This window comes from Aspergillus puulaauensis, chromosome 4 (assembly GCF_016861865.1).
Source record: "Aspergillus puulaauensis MK2 DNA, chromosome 4, nearly complete sequence".
Lineage (NCBI taxonomy): Eukaryota > Fungi > Ascomycota > Eurotiomycetes > Eurotiales > Aspergillaceae > Aspergillus > Aspergillus puulaauensis.
The window spans coordinates 4,318,141-4,336,094 of NC_054860.1; the positions used below are offsets into that span (position 1 = coordinate 4,318,141).

Genomic DNA, 17,954 nt, shown 5'->3' on the forward strand with positions numbered 1-17,954 from the left:
TATAGAAAACATCCCGGGCAGACTCAATTCTGGATATAGGACGGGTTCGACGACGACTGGACTGGCCCGCCATGAGAGGTGAATTACATAATTATGGGCTTCGACTGCCATTGAGGAGTGGATATAGGAAATATGAACAGTCTTGTATTGGTGATAGTCATATATTCTACACTGAATTGAGATGGCACCGCCAGTTGTCCATCCGCATTCCCCTTTCAATCAATTTCTCCCCTCCCCCATAAGAAGTTCTGTTCAGTTTTCAACCGCAGTTGTTTCAATGCCGATAGTTATATACCCAATCAAGCCATTTCTGACGTCCTTTCCATCGGCAGGTATAACTGAGATGACGGGATTGTACCCCCCCTTGGTGTCCCCCTCGAAGACTGAGTCAACATCATTTGTGGTCCTCTCGATCTGGGTGTGAGATGCGTAGGGCTCGAGGCTCATGATCTCTTGCGATATTTGCTCTTCAAGGTATAGTTGGCCGGTGCTGACGGTGTTGCCCGCGACCAAAGTGCCGTTCTCGCGTACAGACCAGTCGGTATGGGCCTGCACATGGATGTGAATTGCACGTTCGACGTAGAAGCCTGAAGATGGAATAATTAGTGCACTTGCTTGGGAAAGCACGCGCTGTGTGTCACTTACCGGGGACGATTGTCTTCATCTCCATCAGTCCATTCTCATTAGTTGGCCACATGCCTCTCAGCCAGGTGGTGTTGTCGGTGTGGAGATCCGCGCTGCCCATTTCCTCGGTAGTGACATTCATCTCGGACAGGAGGTCGGCAAATGGCGTGTTCGGCGAGAGCCCAGTGAACGAGGAATACGAGCCAGTGGCGTTGCAGTGCCAGAAGTCGAGCAGCACATTGGGAAGAGGCTCGCAGGTCTCCATGTCTAGAACACCGACGTCCAGCCATAGCGGAACCCCCGGTTGGCCCTCAGTCATGTCCTGGCGGAGGGTTTGCGAGCGCGGCCACACGTAGGGTCCCTCCGTGACTTCAGGGGTCAGTACGCAGGTGTCGTTCTGGATCTTGTCGTAGTACGGCGCTTCTGTGGTGATCTCAAATGTTGTATTGTGGCCCGAGCCCTCCCAGCGTTTGGCCATTCCTCGTTTCGCCATTCGACGCTGGTTAAAACTTGCGACATGGGCCCCGCAACGCTTGGCCATTTGATCACGGCGTGCAAGTTGTGCGTGGGAAATGGGCGCGTGGGGGCCTGGATGGGCCAATGCCGTGATGCCCGCCATGGCAGCTATGAAAACTTTCGAAAGATACATCGTGAAGTGACAGGACAAACAGTAATGCGCTTTCTGTGAGAATCAAGCTTGCATTGTCGAGGGTGAGGACAACATATATATACACATTGCTCCGAGACACAATTCCGACCACAATTCCGTTCAGTACTAAAAGATGCCATTGTACTCGTCACCCCCCTTCCATACTCCTGTCCATGGAATATTTTTTTGTTTGAACTCCACACGTTGATATAGTGCTGTTTTGGAGCTGCAACGAGTCTGGCGCGGAAGACAGACCCACAGCGCTAGGGCATTGCGCGTGCCGATATCCAACTGCCAAACCTGAAGAAAAGCCGATATTGTTGGGACAAGTATCCGAACGGGCCAGACTTGCGAATCAAGCAGAGACAATTGGGCCGGGGCGAGGCCGAGATGGCTGACGTTGATGTGTGGAGGCAGTTTGATATAGGTGCCTGCAGATCAGACTGCAATCCACTTTAGTCTCGCGAGAACCCAATTCCGCTGAATCAGCAGAAGAAAGTTAGTTAACTAATTAACTAGCCTCTTTCCGCAACTGAGAGGGTATCTTCGCAAGTGTCAGGCACCGTTGATCTACGGTGGTGATTGCGAACTCGACATCCCGGCAGGATAATGAGGAAGCGGCCACAACCGGCTAAAACTCATTATTGTAGATGCCTGGCGTAATATGAAGTTGATAAATCCTGCTGGTGAAGATTCAGTAAAAATAATTCCAGTGGGATGAGGGCATACTCACCTTTAAGACCGAGCACGCAGCCCTAGTCTGTTAAAGTGAAGAATAAACGAGCGACAGCAATGCCACTTAGGCCAGGTTAGGGTCTTACGACAATTTCTCAAGTTAAAATACTCGCCATCGCAAGCCGAGGACGACTTCGTCTTCCAATATTTATGGAGCTCGACACACCAGGCCGCATTTGGTCTGTGCGTTGTGGTCGCGCCATGCTTGACCTGCCACGGCCCTGTTACCACTCTTCATCCTGATAGTCGGTGTTGGAGATGGATATATTACTCGAATACTTTTATAGCAAATGGACAGAATGGCAGTGTCGGCTATGGTGAGTCGGTGACCTGCAGATTCGGCCTGTCAGAATCCTCGTGGCGGCTGAATACGAGGGGCCCAACCGCCTCTCCAATTCCTCGTCTGGCTGGCCAATGGGGGTTTTTCTTTTGTCTTTTTTATTGAAAAATCGTCTCCATCTGTCACATGAAGTAAGCGGTATTGCGATCTCCAGACAGGGGCGAGATTGAGAAGTCTGGATTCAGCCTCACCCGCAGACTTGCCATGACAGCCACCGGCAAGTCTATCAAAACCAAATACAATGGTCGGCGTTCCTCGCAGTAAGGCGTGTCTTCTGTGCAGAGAGCGACGGATCGGAGTGAGTTGCTCTTTGATCGTCTGTTCATATTTATTCAAATTGACGCCGCGTAGTGCGACCAGACCCGTCCACAATGCATGCAGTGTAGCAAATACGGCGTTTCCTGCCCTGGATACAAGCGTCCCCTGCAATTCCATGACGAGGGTCCACGGCTCCAGAAATGCTATCAAACGCAGGGTTCGGCGCCCAGTGGTGGTCGGATCCAGGGCAAGACCAGAGCTGCCGATGCCAACAAGAGTGACCCCCAGCAGCAGCGTCGTTTGGCCAAACTCTTCAAAGTCGCCAAAGCCTCGATAGATGAGCGTGTTCATCCAGCTCTGATCCACCAGTCTTTCATTAACCAGCAGCCGCAGGTGTTCAAGGACTTCATCTGCGCTGCCTTCCCCACGATGTTCTTCCACAACAAATTCCGCTTTGGGAACGGCTTCACGTTCCCAGACTGGGTGGTGAGGCATTTTGGTTCGAAGCAGTATTATGATGCGTGTGTCTCATCCATTTCATGTGAATATCTGGCCCATCTTACTGGAGACGCCAGGCTTCGTCAAGTCAGCCGGCAGAAGTACTCACGGGCCTTGGGCGCGGTCAGACAAGCCCTGGACTCGGACGAGGCGGCGTCTGATAGTCTGCTGCTCGCAGTAATTCTCCTTGCTTTCTATGAAATGAACACACAGACTACTCGAGAGGCTTGGATCTACCACTCGCGGGCGATAAAGCGGCTGATGATGAACCGTCCGATGCACTTCTATCTGTCGGGAGTTGGGCGCATCTGCCACTTTGCATACAGACCATTTCTCATCGCCATGGCACTCTACGAGGGTGAGGAATGCTTTTTGAGTGAAGACCATTGGCAGACGCTTGCAAGCATGCTCCGGTCACAAGATTCCCAGAAAAAAAGCGAATGGGCGATATATATCACTGTCTACGAGACGATCTTCATGGAACTTGTCAAATGTCCAGGCTATATAAAAGAGGCCCGCAATATCACTTCTCTGGCACTTCCAGAGGCGGAAATCCTGGCACAGCGAGTTGGGACAAGCTGCGAGCAGCTCCGAATATTGAGCAACTATTTACGATCTCTTCTCGCGTCCTACAACCAACGAAAGGACGGAATTATATTCCACTGCTTTGTCGGGCCAGAGCCAAGTGCTTTCCCAGAAACCAGTCCGTCACTTCTGCTCAAGGCTGCCGATGATGCGACTGATATACTGCAACAACTGTTTACTTGGCTAACTGCAAACACCAAAGAAGAAACCCCATCCTCTAGCCCTGGATCCCCACCATACCTATCAACTCCAGAAAGTGCCAGCACTCCGGATTCTGGCTGCACGGTATTGAAATTTCCGTTCAGCTATGAGCTCGGCGGGCGTGCAGCGAACGATGGCCCGCCCCCGTTTACATGGCTGGACCGAATCGCAGGCTCAATGGGGCTCCTAGGGGCTGATACTACCCATGATCGGCGAGTAGCCTTGATGTGAAAGCTTCGAATAGACCCAACTGGGGTAGATTCACAACGGGAACGCTGGCAGTCTGTTGAGATGATATGTCAAGGGCCATTCGTTGTCAACAGTATTATACCGTGAAACTACGCCAAATGCGGGAGATTGGCCTCATTCGAGGAGGCATGGGCAAAAAAGCAAGATTCGGAATCCCGGAATACGCATGATCGAGTAAAGTATGGCAGCGCCTTTAAGTAGCACGGATCACTAGCAAAACAATAGTAAGATGATATATTTGGGTCTGCTCACAGGACAGCACATCAAGATCAAGTAGATGTCGTGATCAACTTCTGTATCATGGGAAGCTGTATACTCAAAGTTGAGAATATCCTGAACTGAACTGTAACTGTAACCGCTGATCCATATGTTTCGCCAACATATTGCCAGGCAGGCACATATTTCCCTGGACTCTACTCGGGAGAAGCTCTACTATCAGAAAACCGCTCTACCAGGAGGTTCAGCCTGAGCAAAGGCAGGGCCGCAAAGTCAAAGCGTCCCTCTGATCGCTTCAATAGACGCCGAAACTCCTCCAAAGCACCCTGTCGGAGTTGATAGACATCATCACCCGTGCTCGCCAGCAGCGCTGTTACCATGAAGCTCCCTATGATGGCAATATTGGACTTGCAATCTATGCCAATGTCAGTGAAAATAGAAAATTTCCAGGGCCACGACGTACAGCTGAGCCAAACGCCAACAAGATTGTCTTGGCGGAGTAAATCCTCAAAGATGCCAAAGAGGTCGTGAATGAGGAGCATCTCTCTCTCTATGTCGTAGTACGATGTGCCTCCAACACAGGCAAAGAGGGCTCGCTGTATGGAGACCGCAATGCCGTAATAAGCAAACACAAAGACATAGTCTATCAGTTAGCCTAGCATGGACATGGCAGAGCAGTCTTTCTGGAGTACGTACTATTGATTCCCCTTCTAGGATGAAGCAGAATGCCGCCTTGCTGTTCCAGTACATCTTTCAATTGAGCCTGACAATGGTCAGCCTTGAAGAGAGCTTCCTCGGGAGTCATGAAGGAAGAGCTCCGGTTGACGGTGTAGAAATGATCGAGGACGCTCGAAAGCACAGTCGTTAGTCTCGAAAGCATGACGAAGGCCGACATGGACTCCCATGAACGGACGTCCAGAGGATGCTCTGATATGAATGTGAAGTCATCCACGGTCAACTGGGAAGTGCTGAACTGCTTGTCATCGATGTGGCTTGGCCTACCGAGCCAATGGGAAAGCCTGCCAATACGTGAGTACATTGATGATCTGCCGTACAGTTGGAAATACCACTTATCGTGCATGTAAACTGCCCACCAGAGCACGCGCCGAAGGTGCTTCTCATAAGGCGTGATGTTCCAGCTGGTGGGCTCGATATGGAGTCCCGTTTCCTGCGCCAGGCCAACAAGCTACGCTGTGATCAGGGAGGTTTCTTTCAGGAGAGATAATCGATTTGGCTAGAACGTACTTGGTTTGTCAAGGGCCAGAATCCAGGGTGGTTGGGTTCGCGCACATGCTGTGGTGGCAGCTGCATGTATAGCAGCATGGCCTGGATTGTTGCCAGAGACGGTGTTTTTGCTTCTTGAAGAACGGACTTGAAAATATCCTCGCGTAGCCATCCGTCATCGAACGGTGTCAGTCCCACCAATCTGGGCGAGGATCCCCAGTAAGGCAGAGCCGAGCAGTAGATGGCTCCTAGTAGCGAGGCTGGGACAGAACCTGCAGCGATAGCAGCCTCGAGCCGTTCGCGAGAATCCATAATTGGGAGACTAGGGTGAACATACGTGTAGTAAAGGTCAAGGAGCGGCTTCTCGTACGGGCTGACAACCATACTAACCCTTTCGACATTGTAAATCCCGGTCGCGGCGTCGAGCAGTTCGTTTGGATACGACTGAATAGAAGGGGGGGCCATCAGCGTCCAGCTCCAGCGTGACAAGAGCAGAGCAGTATTGCGTACCGTGAAATAAGCAGGGGTGAGCTCATGGGCGAGGACCTTACAGACCCTCCAATTTGCGTGCCCGAATCGATTTCTGTGATCAAAGGGCAAGTGGCGAAGCAGGTAGACATCCTGGTCGCTGCTGGTCCCTACGTAGAGCATCGTGCGATCTCGCTCCACGGTGCTCCCGCTGCTGCCACCGGGGAGAGCACGGCCTGGGTGAGAACTTTCATTCGCAGCATTCCTCGCCAGCCCTGACCTGAGTGGCCCTGCTGGCCACTGCTTGGGGGACTGCGCTGGCCCGATCCTAGCTTTCCGACCTCGCTTGACCGGCGCGGCCATATCAAACGTGCAAAAGGTTCCCCTGTGGATACACAAGTTGCAGGTCTGCTGCCCGGAGGCTACAAAGCAACCAATTCGTCGGCGTCGGCACGCATCGCACCTTGGTGGAGGTCAGAACTGGGCCTACGGGGTGGTGGCGGGGGACACGGAAACTCACGGGCGTTGCTTTTTGGAACGATATGGCCTTGACACGCCCGTCCCCGCATCTAAAGGCTGAGGCTCCCGCGTATCCTCCATGATAGAAAGGCGAGGTACGGGGAAGAGATGGCCGCGGGGGGACGGTGCCTGTTATACGGCATGGCGGTCCATCCCCGCACATCTTGGAGTAAGCAGGGGCCAATCGATGCTGGCAGAGTTGGCCGCGGGGCGATATGGCCGATCAGGACCTTCATTGGATGGATGGATGGCACTCAAGTCCATAAGATGCCTCGATTCTGCACAGTCCTAGCTCCATCTGGGATACGCTGACCAGAGACATCGCCATGGCCGTGCCAACACCGACCAAGCTGGGGCATCTGACCCCACGACTGCTGCGAATCTTCATTCTCGCGTCAGTAAGTAACATCTCCTAACCTCACCAAGTCAATAGAACTGACAAATACCTTCAGATCGGGGCCATGGTACAGCTTCAACCCTAGGCCAACATCTTGTGGAGTTCCTGGCAATTGCTGACCTGGCTCTCCCCATCCAGAACTTTGGTTACGACAACAACTGGTGGTCGGGGGCGATTGCATCCAAGGAGTTTAACGCCGACTTTGGTCGATATGTCGACGGCCCTGATCAGCCCAAGAGGCTGCCCTCGAGCTGGCTCTCCACCGCCAGCGGGACTCCCATTGCCGGCTGGATCGTGGGCTGCTTCGTTGCGAGCTATCTAACCAGCAGCCTTGGTCGTAGAAAGACAATCATGATCCTGTGTGCCGTCGGCCTGGTTGGAATAATCATAGCAGTGCATGTATGCATGGCCATCCATGTCAAGATTTGCCCACGGAGCGGTGCCGAGGAAAGCCTTATCGTCCGCACCGTTCAAGGTTAGATTGGATATCCAAGTGACTGCACAGGACTAGAATTTGACTTCTTTTCTTGCTTATTTGCAGAACATCCTAAAAGGGCAACGTTATAAGCTCAGCATGATTCAAATGTAAAACTCTGGACTGGGTCTCTTTCAGGACAGCTGCGGTAGCGGCCGAGGTGTCGATTCTATACGGTGGAATACAGCTAAATAGAATTAGCACAGCGGTTCTCCTTGTACATATACCGAATTCCATGTTACCTTTCATCATGTAGGCACCATATCACTTGAGACGGGCTCTCAAGCCACTGTATCTCCTTCACTGCGAACTCGGCCGCGGACCCATCAAATGGTTTCCCATTCAGATTTGCTCGACCGGCAATGCCTAGAATGGCCACTTCTGGCTTGGGCTTCAGGTCTTTCAGGATACTCTCATAACCTCCAAGATGCGCACTCCAAAGCAATGCCTTGTCACCAATGAGAAAGTTGAACATTAACTGTCCTCCATCACAATGCGAGAATACATTGCGTTTGCGATCTTTGACGTACTCGATAAAGGAGCGTTGGCCTTCAGATTGCTTTTCGACTGGAACAAGCTCATCTAGCCGTAAAAGCCCATGCTTCATACCGAGTGTGATATCCAAAGTGCAGGTAAAGGGGGTTGCTGCACCGGTGTAGACGGTTCCCGTATCAATAACCTCTGGGTGATCCTGCGGCATCAGACAGTGTAGCGAAGGCCAGACTTCGACGGACAGCGCAGCGAGGGAATGAATAGGAAAGGTAGGGGCCCCAGGAACACCCGGTGCCCTTAGAGCTGCGTTTGCCTTGGCTTCGTTTCGGACTTGACGCGTGAAAAGCGGAATCCGCTCACCACCGGAGACGGGAAGCAGCTGGTCTTCGGGAACGCCTGCCTGTCTGAGGCAGTTGATTGCTTCGCCGTTGGCTATTACCGTTGCACCGGTATTGATTGCGATGCGATCTGCTCCAGGAAGGCTTGGTATGGTTAGGGTATGGCAGATTTGGCTCTGCATAGGTTGGTTGTGCAGACGTACTGATCGAAATGTGCGTGAGATATAAATATATAATCCACATCTGCCACCTCCTCGACGTCCAGGTATACTGGCAGCACTGAAGGCCTATCTAGCCAGGTATCTAGGAATATCGTGACTCCCCTAGCCCGGAGACGAAAGGTCGTCGCCCCTTTTCCAAGTCAGCCGATGGAGGGCAGATACCAGCAACCTCAACTGACCAAACCATTCAACGGTAGTTTCCTCCATTGTATACCGACTCTTAGTATCGGGTCCACTGCGTGCACGACACGGACTTATCAACTTATGGGTGGCAAAGTGTGCAACCTCGAGGACGGAAACCCAATTCAAAGAGTGATAGAGCTGCTGCCAGAAGAGCATCCAAATGTTGGCAGTGATCGCACTGTATTTACCCGGCTCCTATTCCCCGCCGGCAACTCCTTTTCGTCTCCACACTTTGTCTTCCTTATTCCGACGTCCTCATCCCGATCAATTGCGGCCAATCGGAATCGCCGGGCTATGCGGTTTATTATGGTTATTCTAGCTGCCAAAGTACGGTAGATGCTAGCCCCCCAGCTCTTCTCTAAAGAAAAGGAACAAAAGAGCCTGTCAGGCAACAACAACCATCCATCGCAGAGTTGGTCCAAACATGGTGGAATCGCATATGAGCCCTTCGCGCGGGGAGCGGCAGCTGCCTGAAAAGTCCAACGCAGGCGTCTCTACAGAGAGCCCGACAGAGCGAAATGACCCAACGCAGTCAGACTTTCCCGAGGGCGGGCTACAGGCATGGACCGTGGTCTTTGGGGCCTGGTGTGCGTTGTTTTGTACATTTGGTCTCGTCACCTGTATAGGCGTGTTCCTGGAGTACTACACAGACGGGCCACTGGCAACCTACAGTGCCAGTAGCGCTAGTTGGATTACAAGTGTTCAGGTATTCCTCCAGGTTGGCAGCTCGATATTGGTGAGTCACCTGAAACATTATCATCTCGCGTATGTGATTTATTATATCAACATACTAAACCAGGACAGTGGGGCCGTTTGTACGATTCATATGGTCCTAGATGGCTACTTCTCCTTGGAACTCCCGTTTATTGCTTCGGCTTAATGATGACCTCCCTGTCGATGCGATATTATCAAATCTTTCTTTCCCAAGCTATTATAAGCTCCCTTGGTTCGGGAGCCGTCTTCAATGCTAGCCTGACCTCCACCACCACATGGTTCTACAAAAGGCGAGGCACCGTGTTCGGCATCGTGAACTCCGGATCATCACTCGCCGGCGTCGTCTTGCCGATTATGCTGAGTCGACTGTTCAAATCGATCGGGTTTCCCTGGACGCTCCGAGTGCTTGGATTCATGTTCTTGGCTCTTTGTGGTTTTGCATGTGCGACAGTAAAGACTCGATTGCCACCTACTCGGCGTCCAATATCTGTGAAGGACTATATCCGACCTCTGAGGGAGTTGAGAATGGTCCTGACTGTTCTTGGCGGGTTTCTTTACTTCTGGGGCATGTTCCTCCCCTTGAACTATATCATCATCCAGGCACAAGCAACTGGCATATTGCCCGCGGTTGTCCCTTACCTCCTACCGATCATCAATGCAGTCAGTCTCGTCGGACGGCTGCTGTCGGGGGTTTCTGCTGACAGGGTTGGACGGTTCAACTGCATCATCGCCATCACGGCAATGTCAGGAATAATGACATTGGCCCTTTGGATCCCGGGCAGCACGAGCACAGCAGCCGTGATAACATACGCAGTATTTTTCGGCTTCGGGTCCGGTGGCTATGTGACCCTGTTTCCATCATGCGTGACCCAGATCAGTGAGTATGAGGAAATTGGCACGCGGCTTGGGATTGCGCAACTGACCAACGCGTTCGGTGCTTTGACTGGTTCCCCACTGGGCGGCGCCTTAATCCGTGGTCAAGACAGTAGCACAGGCTTCCTTGGACTTCAAATATTTTGTGGCATTACTATGGTTAGTTCTGCTGTAGCATTCGGAGCGGCGCGGTATTCGCAGGTAGGATTCAGAGTGGCCAGGGTCTGATGTATAAATCAAGGTCGTGCCTTGAGCATACCAGCAGCACATAAGTCATGACGCCTAATGCGGCAGAGATCTAAGTGTGGTTTGGGTTACTCTATATGCTATGTTTCAAGTACATCGAATGAAGGAAGGGACGCTCCTTTATGTCAATTTGCATTTATAAAGTATAGAGAGCGACATCAAAGTCTTAATATGGATATTCCCTTCTTTGGCAATAGCTGTGATATGTTTAACTTGGGAACCAAGGTGTCGCTCAAGCTTTACTATCATGGAAGCTCAGGGGCATCATCGTTTGGCTTCCACCCAAACCACCTCATAACACTCATAACACTGGTAACAACGGTGAGAACGAGACGAAGGCCAGTAATTATAGCTCTCCCTTTGAAATTATCCAAGTTAGGTAACTGAGCGGGCTGTCAGCATTGTACTTTGTTAGGCAAGATGCAGGATCGTACCACTTGTGCGGAGCTTTTCTCAACCCAGGCGAATGCTCTCGGTATCATGGCTCTCTCGTACAGATCCAATTGGACGCGAACATCATCGTCGGTCAAACAGCCTGTCAAATTCCTTTGCTTGGCAAGCTCTAGGAGAGGGCCAAGAGCATCAGCCGTATCATGGATTGCTTGATTCGCACCCATTCCCCTTGAAGGGAGCATTGGGTGTATGGCATCTCCGATAAGCCACACTCGGGGGTTTGCGATGCTCTGATCAGGGTTGGCCACGTTGGCTGACAGGAGTCTCTGTCGCCAGTCCACTGGGGTGCTTTTAGCGTATCGCCATGGGACGCTTTCAATGGCGTCAGCGTCCAACGCGTCAACCAGACTGAGGAAATCTGGATGGTATCTCGCCTGTGTAAGAACCTCCCGTAGAAACGCCTTCTTGTCCGGGAGTCCAGCGGCCTCGATGGAGGAAGGCCCTTCGGTCCAGGCAACCCCGACCATCAAAAAGGCTTGCTCCTCATCGTAGTTACTGGGCTTTTCCAGGCCGCTCAGGTCATTTGAGGGAGAATAAATTGGACACTTCGTTAGGCTGTCTGGCAGGTAGGCTGCCGCAAAAAGTCTCGCACTCGCGGTGGTAGTGGCCATCGTTCCTTTGTCGACCATAGGCCCTGGAAGAGTGCGCAGGACGCTCCATGGGAGATGACATTTTCCAAGGCATGCCCCAGCCCCGAGCGAGATGTCGTCAAGGATATTGTCACAGCCAAGCTGTTTGTTGGCACGGCTACTGCTCCCTTCAGCAGAAAGCAGAATGTCGCATTGCTCGCTAGATCCATCCTCGAAATGGGCCCTAATCCTGCTTTCACTTGGTGAATGGCCTTCGACAACTTCAAACCGCACATATTTCTTGCCGTATTGTATGATGTTTCTCTCGCGAAGAGGGGCCTGGAGGAAATTGCGAAGTCGAGCACGCGCAATCGGAGCGCTCTTCGTATAGGCTGGGAATTTGCCCAGGTCCAGCAAGAGCTGCATGTCCTTGTCATATATTGCCGGCGCAGAGGATACAACGCCACCAGATCGACCAAAGCACAGGATCAAGTCACGGTACTGTTTGTCCGTCAGACAGGCGCGGAACCCTACCAGAGCGTGCGCTCCAAGACGAATCTGGTACCCATCCCGGTTTGAAGCTTGCTCGTCGCGCTCGAAAACCGAGACATCAAACAAGTCGTTGGCTTTGTTAACGAGCCCATTAGCCATGCAGGCACCAGCGAGGCCGCCACCAACTATAATCACTTTGAGCTTAGCCATCTGTCTTCTGGAGAGCCAAGAGTAGACGAAGAACGGGCGTTGCGCTGACTTTAGAGAAGCCGAAGGGGGCCATAAAGGCACACTCTCGTGACCATTTCCCACCTAATAGCACGGGCCTCTCTCTGCTATGGTGATTACGGGGGATGTAGGTTACAAGTCCATCCCTACCCCTGGCACCGCCGGCTCCAACCCAATAATAGATGTGTATTGTGTGTTGTGTACCGGGTAGGCAATACCTGGGATACAAGGCTCCGCATTTGATGCGTAGGCCGCTTGACCCGATTGGCTGTAGTGGATACAGGGGCTCCCAGTGTGTGTGGACTCCCGGTTTCGTGTCGTAACAGGAGGCCGTCGGAGATTAGCCGGGGTTAATCTGGGAATCAATTTGGGGTAGCTTGTCTCCGAGAACTACTCTCTGGGAGAAACTACAGGCTTTATAATATTGCTGAATATATGTAGAATAACATTCAAGGCTGCTATCTCCATCAATTTTCACCCTTCAACGACTCACCGCAAACCTTTGGGTCTGCTTGCGGATTTGTCTGCTAAAGAAATACACGAAGATGCCGATAAACATCAGCGCGCCCATAATACCATCATATATATTGAAAGCCCCTTCATAGCCTGCCTTATTGACAAATGCAATAGCCCCGTAGGAAATACCAAATCCGATGAATCCACGGCAAGAGCATATCAGTACAATAGCAGCATCAACTCGCTCGGGATACCTATTATATATAAATCAGCAACAACCCAACACCACGCATCATGCGTCAATGTATACTTACGCATCCATACAACAGACAAAAGAAGAAACAACAATGCCAACAAAACCAAAGTACTCAAAATCGAGAGTTACCGCGATTCCTGCCCAAGTCCAGTCTTGGGGCCGTGGGCCGTTTTGCCGTAGATTATGATAGATATCAGGATTGCAACAGTGGGAAGGATTGGCCGGTACCCTGCCCGTTATCGAAATACCGTTCGACCATAAAAACCACTAGCGGCATTAGGCCGTCTTCCTATTTGCATATATGCCAACACCCGTGGGAGGGCGAAGAACGTCGGCATACAATATGACCTCGTCCGGCCTGTTATATGCTAAGACATAGCCAGTACAGGTCCGCAATTTCCCCGGCGACGCAGCCGCAGGCCAATCGGATTTGTGGGTTCAGGACGGCAGTGGAATCTCGGGACTACTCAGAATTGGCCCACAACGCCCGATTGGTGAGGACTCCTTCGGTACGGATATACCACAGCAGACCAGGGCTGCTTCGCCAACCTGTGACCCTGACGTGGAAAAACAAAAAAAAAAAAACAAAACTAAACTCTGAATTTACAGATCAGTCTTTAAGAACCAACTTTCCATATTGATTTGCCCACAATGCCCACTGGAATAGCGTTGCTGGGGGCTGGTGTCTTTGCAAAGAGAGGTGCGCACCGTGCCTCATACATGAAGAGTGCCTCAAGAGTCTGATTGACAACTACAGAACATTTGCCGGCCATCAAATCATGTCCATTGTTGAGATTGAAGGCCGTTTACTCAAGATCCCAGGCCTCAGCAGAGAGCCTAGTGGCTGCAGCTGGCGAGGACGTCGACAGTTACTTTGACTCGCCGACTAAGCCATCCCAGTCACTTGATGATCTATTTCGACGTGATGATATTGCTGGCGTAGTCATCGCTGTGGCTATTCCCGCCACGCCCGACCTCATCAAGCGAGCACTGGCCGCGGGAAAGCATGTACTGAGCGAAAAGCCCATTGCTCCAGACGTCAAGACTGCCCGCGAGTTAATCGACTATCACCATCGGCAGACCAGCAAGCTCCAGTGGGCCATTGGCGAGAATTTCCGATTCTGGGAATCTGTCGATAAGGCCGCGAGTATCCTCAAGAACATGCACGGAAGCCTGGTCACCCTCTCGGTCACTGCTTATACGTTCACCGACGCCGAAACCCCCTTTTATCATTCAGATTGGTAAGGTGACCCCAGCCGTGGATTCTGAGGTTCTTTTTCTTGGCTTATTAGTTCCATCAAGGCGCCAGAAACCCGAACACCAGGGGGGCTATTTGCTGGACGGCGGCGTTCATTTCGTTGCAGTTCTCCGAACTTTGCTTGCTGCAGTCGGGGACACTGTAAATTGCGTAGCTGCATACACCACGTCTTTGCAGGAGCATCTTCCTCCGGTCGACACTGTCCATGCCATCTTAAGAACCAGCAATGGACGCAGTGGCACGTACACATCGTCTGTCGGAATCGAAGCCAAGCGTATGATGGAGTTCGAGATCGTGACCGACAAAGGCTCCGTCATATATCGCCCATTCCAGACGGAGATCATCACTAGGCAAAAGCTGGAAGGAAAGTGGGAAGAGCAATCGGAGCCGGCGCCGTTAATGTGGGGTGTGAAGGAAGAGGTCGCTGCGTTCGCAGAGGGTATTTCTAGGGGGGAAATGGATTCGAGGCTGTCGCCCTCCGAGGCTCTTGAAGACGTGAGGATCGTGGAAGCCATGCTGAGATCTGGTGGTGCACAAGGGCTGCCTGTGGATGTTGCTACAGACACCGCGTAGGCTGTAGTTTACAGTTATCTACCGTCAATGCAGACAGTCGATCAACCCTAAGGCGTCTCTTCCTTCCCGCCCGAAGTGGACCGCACAGCCGCCAGTCTTGGTCGCTGTTTAGCCAGTGCACATTCGGTCGCCGCCGCGAAGTTCAACTGGGCGTCTTCGCTATCCTCCCTCCATTATTGTTGTTGTCGTTGTTGTCGTTGTTGTCGTTGTTGTCGTTGTTGTCGTTGTTGTCGTTGTTGCTGTCATTGATTGTGTTCCCCAACCCTCGCAAACAATCCTGTTCGTTGCAGTTGCAAGCCTTCATGCTCGGCAGCTTTTCCTCGGCACCGCTTCCCAAGCGGAAGCGCTTATCGTATGCATGCAACTATTGCCGGGCCAAAAAGACACGCTGCGACGAGCAGTTCCCCAGCTGCCAGAACTGCCAACTGGCTGGTGTGCCGTGCGTCACGGTCGACAAGAGGCGCCCGAATGCCCCCGTCCAGCATCGCCGCAAGGATCTCCCCATTACCGGGCGATCCCTTGATATAGAAACAACAGGCTTGACGGCGCTGGCGTCTCCAGAAACCACGGGCGTTAGTTGCTCCTCCTCCCAGATCACCCCTGCTACGGTCGCGACGCTTTCACGCTCCGCCTCTCCAGTCGCAAGAGGCCCCAACGAGTGGTCCAACTGGGACACGAGACATCTCCCGGTGATTCCCACACGGCCTGGATCGAGCGTTGTCCAAATCGCAACGCAGTGGCTCGATCTAGCCCTTTCTCGGTTGCGGGTTCCACGCTCAAATCACGTCCGTGCCAGCCTCAGTCCATGCCTGGCAAGCCCAAATCCTCCATGCGATTACGCGGTTGCGGCGGTAGAACCTGCTCTGCCGCCTCTTGACGAACTACACACATTCGCCGAGCTGTTCCTCAAGGTCTATCATGTGGTGTATCCGTTTCTCGACCGTCAGAGGATGCTTCTACTCTTGAATGAAGTCCCCGACATACGCCATAGCGGTGGAAGAATACGTAGAGACGGCAAGGCTTCTACACTATTGCTCCTCTATCTGATACCTATCCTGGGCACTATGGCGAGCCCAACAGTGTCCGAGCAGCGTCTGGACACATATCTGGGTTACTGCCACTCTCTTGTTGGTCACCTCATCCTCCAACCATCCATACAGTCGGTGCAAGCCCTCCTTCTTTTCTCAATGACCCTTCGTCTCCGCGACCAGTTATCGCAAGCCTGGGATGTGCTCGCACTTGCTATCTCCATGTCGAAAACATTGCGGCTTGCCGATTTGACTGCTAACCTGCAAAGCACCCACGGAAGCAAGTCAAGCAGTGATAAAGATTCCCTCCGCACATGGTGGGCCCTATATGTATTTGAAAAGTTTCTTGCCTTCGACTCTGGTCAAAATTGCAGCCTAGACGATCCAATATTATCGTCCGTAGGACGCCAAACCCGAACAGAGACCTTGGAACATGGGAGTGCTCTGGACCTCCAAGATTATGAACACTACCTGACAAGCCTAGCCAATGTACTACGCGAAATGCAACATCGCTCATGGCATACATGGCGGACACAGAGTCTAGATACAACGAGCGAGGCGAATGCGCGGGCGAGCAAAATTCGTGCAGCAGGAGCAATCGACACATTGCTGTGGAAGTGGCGGGCCAGCCTGCCGCCTGAATACCAGTAAGCAAGCATTCTTTTGGTTTTTTTTTTTTCATCTGCTCCGGGGCCTCGCTCTGCAGGGGGGCTACCTGACACCCGCCATCTCTAGGGTTGGGACGCCTGGCTCGACCGATGTGCAGCTCACACCTCAGTGGGCATTTCTCTCTTTTTACTATCACCTAGCGTGCGTTCCTTTTTAGCTTTTGTGTGAACTGATTCTTCCACTGATATTAACCAGAATAGTTGTATTATATCGAAACACTCTCCTGCTAGATTGGAACGAGGTAAAGGGCGAGGTCGATCGGTATGGCTCTGGGGAACCCTGGCATGTCCGGCTTCGCAACGGGCCCCAAATATGTCTCGAGGCGGCTAGGGACATGGTTAGTCTCCAGGTCACAGTGAGCGAAGCCGGCCAGCCCAGCTTTCTCGCCCTCGGGACCTCACCGTTGGCGGCGGTATACGTCTTCGTTATCCAGATTCGACGTCAGCCAGGATCAATCCTGACCCGGACACACTCTGAGGTATGTCTGTGTCTGACATTCAGGATTCAGTGTAAATGTGGAATAGACTTGTTAGCTAAGCTGGAATCTAGCTCATGAAGGCGGCGATGGCGGTCTCTCAACAACGACATTCGTTCAACGGGGCCGGAAGCGCGTTGCATGGATCCCTTGAGGCATTGGAGCAGTATGTCGCCCAGCTCATAGGGGAGGCGGCCAGTCGGTCTTCAGTCCAGGTCAACCCAGAATCTGTGGAGGTCAGCCATGACTCGATGCCCACGCGAGAGACATTACCAGATCCGCTGGAACCTCCATCGCTCACTTGGGGCTCGTTTGAAATGTTAACCTGGGATTGGAATGAACTCGTTCCGCAGGGCTAGATGAGTAATGTGAGGGGACGCAGGCTGTATATCAGCTATCAGGGGCTATTGTTGAAATAAACCGTCCCGTATAATTATAAATTATCTTTCAGGTGAGGATTTCCTTCTCTCAAAGACTTCTTGTAACGTCCCATGGCCGGATTAAGGCTCCTTTCCGCGTAGACAAAGTTCCGGGCCGACAATCTCTTTAGAGGATGTCCCACTGTGCCACCTATACAGTTTCTGGGCATATTATAGCAGCGTAAGTGAAGACGCCAGGTTCCAAAAGTAGTTTTTGGGACCAGCGATCCGGCTCGGTTCGGTGCCACGGCACAGACTGGATCCATTCTCCGAGAACGCTTTCGGTATACTCTCTTGAACTTCCTTTTTTCTACCCCAATCCCCAACCCAACCTACCCCAGTGGTTGAACTTTGGCTAGTATTATACCGAGCCCCGGACAAGGATGCCACGAGATGCCACGAGCAATGTGCGGGGAAGCTAGGTTATTCCTGTTTTTCCTGTTTCTATAATCGAGAATTGAATGCCTCTACCTTAATTTGAATTAAGACAGGAGGAAGAGCTAGGCAAAAAAACAGTAACGGTAATCTAGACAGAGTAGTATCTATAGTGCTTATTATCTTGAATATATAGTA

The 17,954-nt window shown here is 52.0% G+C and overlaps 9 protein-coding genes across 9 annotated transcripts; 5 read left to right on the forward strand and 4 right to left on the reverse strand.

Annotated features, from left to right (window-relative positions):
- Positions 1-252: 252 nt before the first annotated feature.
- APUU_41702A (intradiol ring-cleavage dioxygenase) lies at positions 253-1,273 on the reverse strand (the record flags this gene model as incomplete). Its single annotated transcript, XM_041704914.1, has 2 exons — positions 253-587; positions 646-1,273. 2 exons carry the CDS (start codon positions 1,271-1,273, stop codon positions 253-255), a joined length of 963 nt encoding a protein of 320 aa, XP_041557452.1.
- A 1,316-nt stretch (positions 1,274-2,589) lies between these two features.
- On the forward strand, positions 2,590-4,121 carry APUU_41703S (uncharacterized protein; the record flags this gene model as incomplete). The annotated part of the gene is made up of 2 exons (XM_041704915.1): positions 2,590-2,646; positions 2,700-4,121. The coding sequence occupies 2 exons, from the start codon at positions 2,590-2,592 to the stop codon at positions 4,119-4,121; spliced, it is 1,479 nt and encodes a 492-aa protein (XP_041557453.1).
- Positions 4,122-4,552: 431 nt separating this feature from the next.
- APUU_41704A (fungal specific transcription factor domain-containing protein) lies at positions 4,553-6,410 on the reverse strand (the record flags this gene model as incomplete). Its single annotated transcript, XM_041704916.1, has 5 exons — positions 4,553-4,770; positions 4,819-4,926; positions 5,052-5,541; positions 5,601-6,023; positions 6,090-6,410. The coding sequence occupies 5 exons, from the start codon at positions 6,408-6,410 to the stop codon at positions 4,553-4,555; spliced, it is 1,560 nt and encodes a 519-aa protein (XP_041557454.1).
- A 482-nt stretch (positions 6,411-6,892) lies between these two features.
- On the forward strand, positions 6,893-7,443 carry APUU_41705S (uncharacterized protein; the record flags this gene model as incomplete). The annotated part of the gene is made up of 3 exons (XM_041704917.1): positions 6,893-6,964; positions 7,019-7,030; positions 7,102-7,443. The coding sequence occupies 3 exons, from the start codon at positions 6,893-6,895 to the stop codon at positions 7,441-7,443; spliced, it is 426 nt and encodes a 141-aa protein (XP_041557455.1).
- A 233-nt stretch (positions 7,444-7,676) lies between these two features.
- On the reverse strand, positions 7,677-8,450 carry APUU_41706A (uncharacterized protein; the record flags this gene model as incomplete). The annotated part of the gene is made up of 1 exon (XM_041704919.1): positions 7,677-8,450. The coding sequence occupies one exon, from the start codon at positions 8,448-8,450 to the stop codon at positions 7,677-7,679; it is 774 nt and encodes a 257-aa protein (XP_041557456.1).
- Positions 8,451-9,096: 646 nt separating this feature from the next.
- On the forward strand, positions 9,097-10,487 carry APUU_41707S (uncharacterized protein; the record flags this gene model as incomplete). The annotated part of the gene is made up of 2 exons (XM_041704920.1): positions 9,097-9,408; positions 9,477-10,487. 2 exons carry the CDS (start codon positions 9,097-9,099, stop codon positions 10,485-10,487), a joined length of 1,323 nt encoding a protein of 440 aa, XP_041557457.1.
- Positions 10,488-10,750: 263 nt separating this feature from the next.
- APUU_41708A (FAD-dependent oxidoreductase) lies at positions 10,751-12,229 on the reverse strand (the record flags this gene model as incomplete). Its single annotated transcript, XM_041704921.1, has 2 exons — positions 10,751-10,888; positions 10,940-12,229. 2 exons carry the CDS (start codon positions 12,227-12,229, stop codon positions 10,751-10,753), a joined length of 1,428 nt encoding a protein of 475 aa, XP_041557458.1.
- A 1,381-nt stretch (positions 12,230-13,610) lies between these two features.
- Positions 13,611-14,790, forward strand: APUU_41709S (Gfo/Idh/MocA family protein; the record flags this gene model as incomplete). Its single annotated transcript, XM_041704922.1, has 3 exons — positions 13,611-13,659; positions 13,717-14,200; positions 14,262-14,790. The coding sequence occupies 3 exons, from the start codon at positions 13,611-13,613 to the stop codon at positions 14,788-14,790; spliced, it is 1,062 nt and encodes a 353-aa protein (XP_041557459.1).
- Positions 14,791-15,092: 302 nt separating this feature from the next.
- APUU_41710S (uncharacterized protein) lies at positions 15,093-17,321 on the forward strand (the record flags this gene model as incomplete). The annotated part of the gene is made up of 4 exons (XM_041704923.1): positions 15,093-16,465; positions 16,554-16,628; positions 16,683-16,965; positions 17,037-17,321. 4 exons carry the CDS (start codon positions 15,093-15,095, stop codon positions 17,319-17,321), a joined length of 2,016 nt encoding a protein of 671 aa, XP_041557460.1.
- Between the last annotated feature and the right edge of the window lie 633 nt (positions 17,322-17,954).